This window comes from Vombatus ursinus, unplaced genomic scaffold, assembly GCF_900497805.2.
Source record: "Vombatus ursinus unplaced genomic scaffold, bare-nosed wombat genome assembly UNPS02015159.1, whole genome shotgun sequence".
Lineage (NCBI taxonomy): Eukaryota > Metazoa > Chordata > Mammalia > Diprotodontia > Vombatidae > Vombatus > Vombatus ursinus.
Window position 1 is genome coordinate 2,954 of NW_020954937.1, and position 2,623 is coordinate 5,576.

At 39.8% G+C, this 2,623-nt stretch overlaps 1 protein-coding gene across 1 annotated transcript; it reads right to left on the reverse strand.

The window, feature by feature from the left end:
- Window positions 1-480: 480 nt before the first annotated feature.
- LOC114031369 (extended synaptotagmin-3-like) lies at window positions 481-2,274 on the reverse strand (the record flags this gene model as incomplete). Its single annotated transcript, XM_027846428.1, has 3 exons — window positions 481-681; window positions 883-969; window positions 2,206-2,274. Coding segments are annotated over 3 exons (357 nt in total), but the record flags the coding sequence as incomplete, so codon positions are not given.
- Window positions 2,275-2,623: the final 349 nt, after the last annotated feature.

Below are 2,623 nucleotides of genomic sequence, written 5' to 3' on the forward strand. Positions count from 1 at the left end.
TCATTAGTTCTATTTCACAGATAAACAAAATGAGGTAAAGTTTACCTCTATGCCCTGTTGGCAAATAGCGGTAGAACAGAGCCAAAACTAGAACCCAGGATATCTTGATTTCTCATCCCCAGATCCTTTCCACCAGACCAGTGATTCTCAAATGTTTTCATCTTAGGACCCTTTAATACTCCAAAAATTATTGAGCAATCCTCTTCCCTAATCCCCCCACCAAAGAATTTTTGTTTCCATGAGTTATGTCTATTGATATTTACCATATTTGAAATTAAAACACCTCAGGATTATTATGAAAATAGTTTTGACCTTGTGGACTTTTGAATCCTGAATCATACTTGGAGAACTGCTGCCTAGGCCCATTCTGCTTCCCTAGACCAGGTGCTCTCTGAGGATCGGCAATATCTATTTTGCTTTCTTTGTATCTCCCTAGGTGCTGTGCAGTGGGAATGTGGCAGGCACTCAGTGAAAGTTTCATCACACAGACAGGATGTTAGCCCAGAGGAAGCAGGAAAGAGGGAAATTTACCCGAAGTACCAGCTTCATGGAGATGAGGCTATCCAGGCCTGAGCAGTCCAGCTGAAATCGCTGCTCAATGGTCATGTCTGCGTAGGTGAGGATCTGGCTCAAGGGAAGCTCCAGAATGCCCAGGGCACATTCTTGGTCATCATCAATCACCTGGAGGAAACAGTGGTCAGAACAAAGCAACCCTCAGTGGCTCCCTAAACTAAGTCTGTCATCTCCCATTGACCCAACACAGAACAACAACAACAGATGGGGATTAACATCTTGACCCTTCTAAGAATACTGTCAGAAAACGTGACATTGATAGAATCTTGGTTTTGTTCCATAAGAGTCTAAGCAGAAACCCAAACAAACCTTCAGATATAACTGTTCTGTGGCCACGCTGTAAACAAAGAACGTGAAGGCCTGACTCCAAACGGGATCCTTGCTGTTGGCACATGTCTGTGAACAAAGAAAACCTAATCAAGCCAACTCTCCATCACTCAGATGTTTAGCTATCCTTTTCCAGATTATCCAGGATCAGATGCACAACTACTCTTGAAACTATTATAGGTTTCAGACACAAAATTTCCTGGGTGAAGTGGGAAGGGAGATACCCTGCCAGCAGCATCCCTCTGACCTGTTCCTGCTCTCCACAACAGTCTGTCCTAAATGTGATCTTCAACCACTGATCTGGGAAACACACTTCTTGAAATCTATTGAGACGTTCCTTCTCAGCTTCTTCTACCACTGCAGGCAAACACTGGGGCAGACTGATTAATATGGGTCTTATTTCAAAAGTTTATAACCTATAAAACTGTGCATACCCTTTGATCTAGCAATACCACTGTTAGATCTACATCTCAAAGACATCCACAAAAAGGGAAAAGGCCCTATTCATACAAAAATATGTATAGCAGCTCTTGATGTGGCATCTTAGAATTGGAAATTGAAGGGATGCCCATAAACTGGGAAATGGACAAGCCATGGTATATGACTGTAATGAATATTACTGTGTTATAAGAAATGACAAGCAGGATGATTTCAGAAAAACCTGGAAGGATTTACATGAACTGACTGATGCATAGCAATGTGAACAGAGCCAGGAAAATGTTATACATAGTAACAGCAATATTGTTCAATGAAGAACTGTGAATAACTTAGCTATTCTCAGGAATACAATGATCCAAGACAATCCCAAAAGACTAATGATGAAGCTTACTATCCACCTCCAGAGAAAGTACTAATATTGTTTGACTGCAGATTAAAACATGTTATTTTTCACTTTCTTTAATTTTTTTCTTCTATTTGAGTCTTCTTGTACAAAATGACTAATACGGAAATGCTTTACATAATTACACATGTATAACCTATATCTGATTGTTTATCATTTCAGGTAGGAGGGAGGGAAGGTAGGAAGAGAGGGATAGAATTAGAACTCAGAGCTTTAAATAAAAATATTTTTTAAAATTAAAAAAATAAAGAAAAAGGAAAAAAAAGTCCTTCAAGCCACCTTGCAGTAAAGATGATTTTTTGCCACCTTTCTGTGGCAAAAAATTGTTTTCATGAAGACAGTTCATGCAGACAGTTCTCACATAGAAATAATCATGATTCTTAGGTGGCAGAATAGCATAAAATGATGGACTTCTCTCTCCTCTCCTTTCAGGCTCAGATAGAATTGCTATAGCACATTCCTACCTTACTTGTCTGAGTTGTCTGACCCACACACATCTCGACGTAGGCAGAGGGGTCTTTGTCCATTTTGTTCTGTGAATAAAAGAATCAAAAGGAACTCTTAAACACGTTGGTGGAGTTGGGAATTATTCCAACCATTCTGTATTTCAATTTGGAACTATTCAGGAGAAGTGACTAAATAGTCCATTCTGACAAATCCATTCTTAGGCAAAAACCATCCCACAGTAGTCAAAGACAAAACAAAGGTCTAAACAGTGGTAGGGAACCTGCAGCTTTGAGACCACATATGGCCCTTTAGGTCCTCAAGTGTGGCCCTTTGACTAAATCCAAACTTCTTTAAGTTGTGTGGTTTTGAGGCCGCAGGTTCCCCACCCCTAGGTATATAACAAAATATTCATAGCAACATTTTTCATGGTAGCAA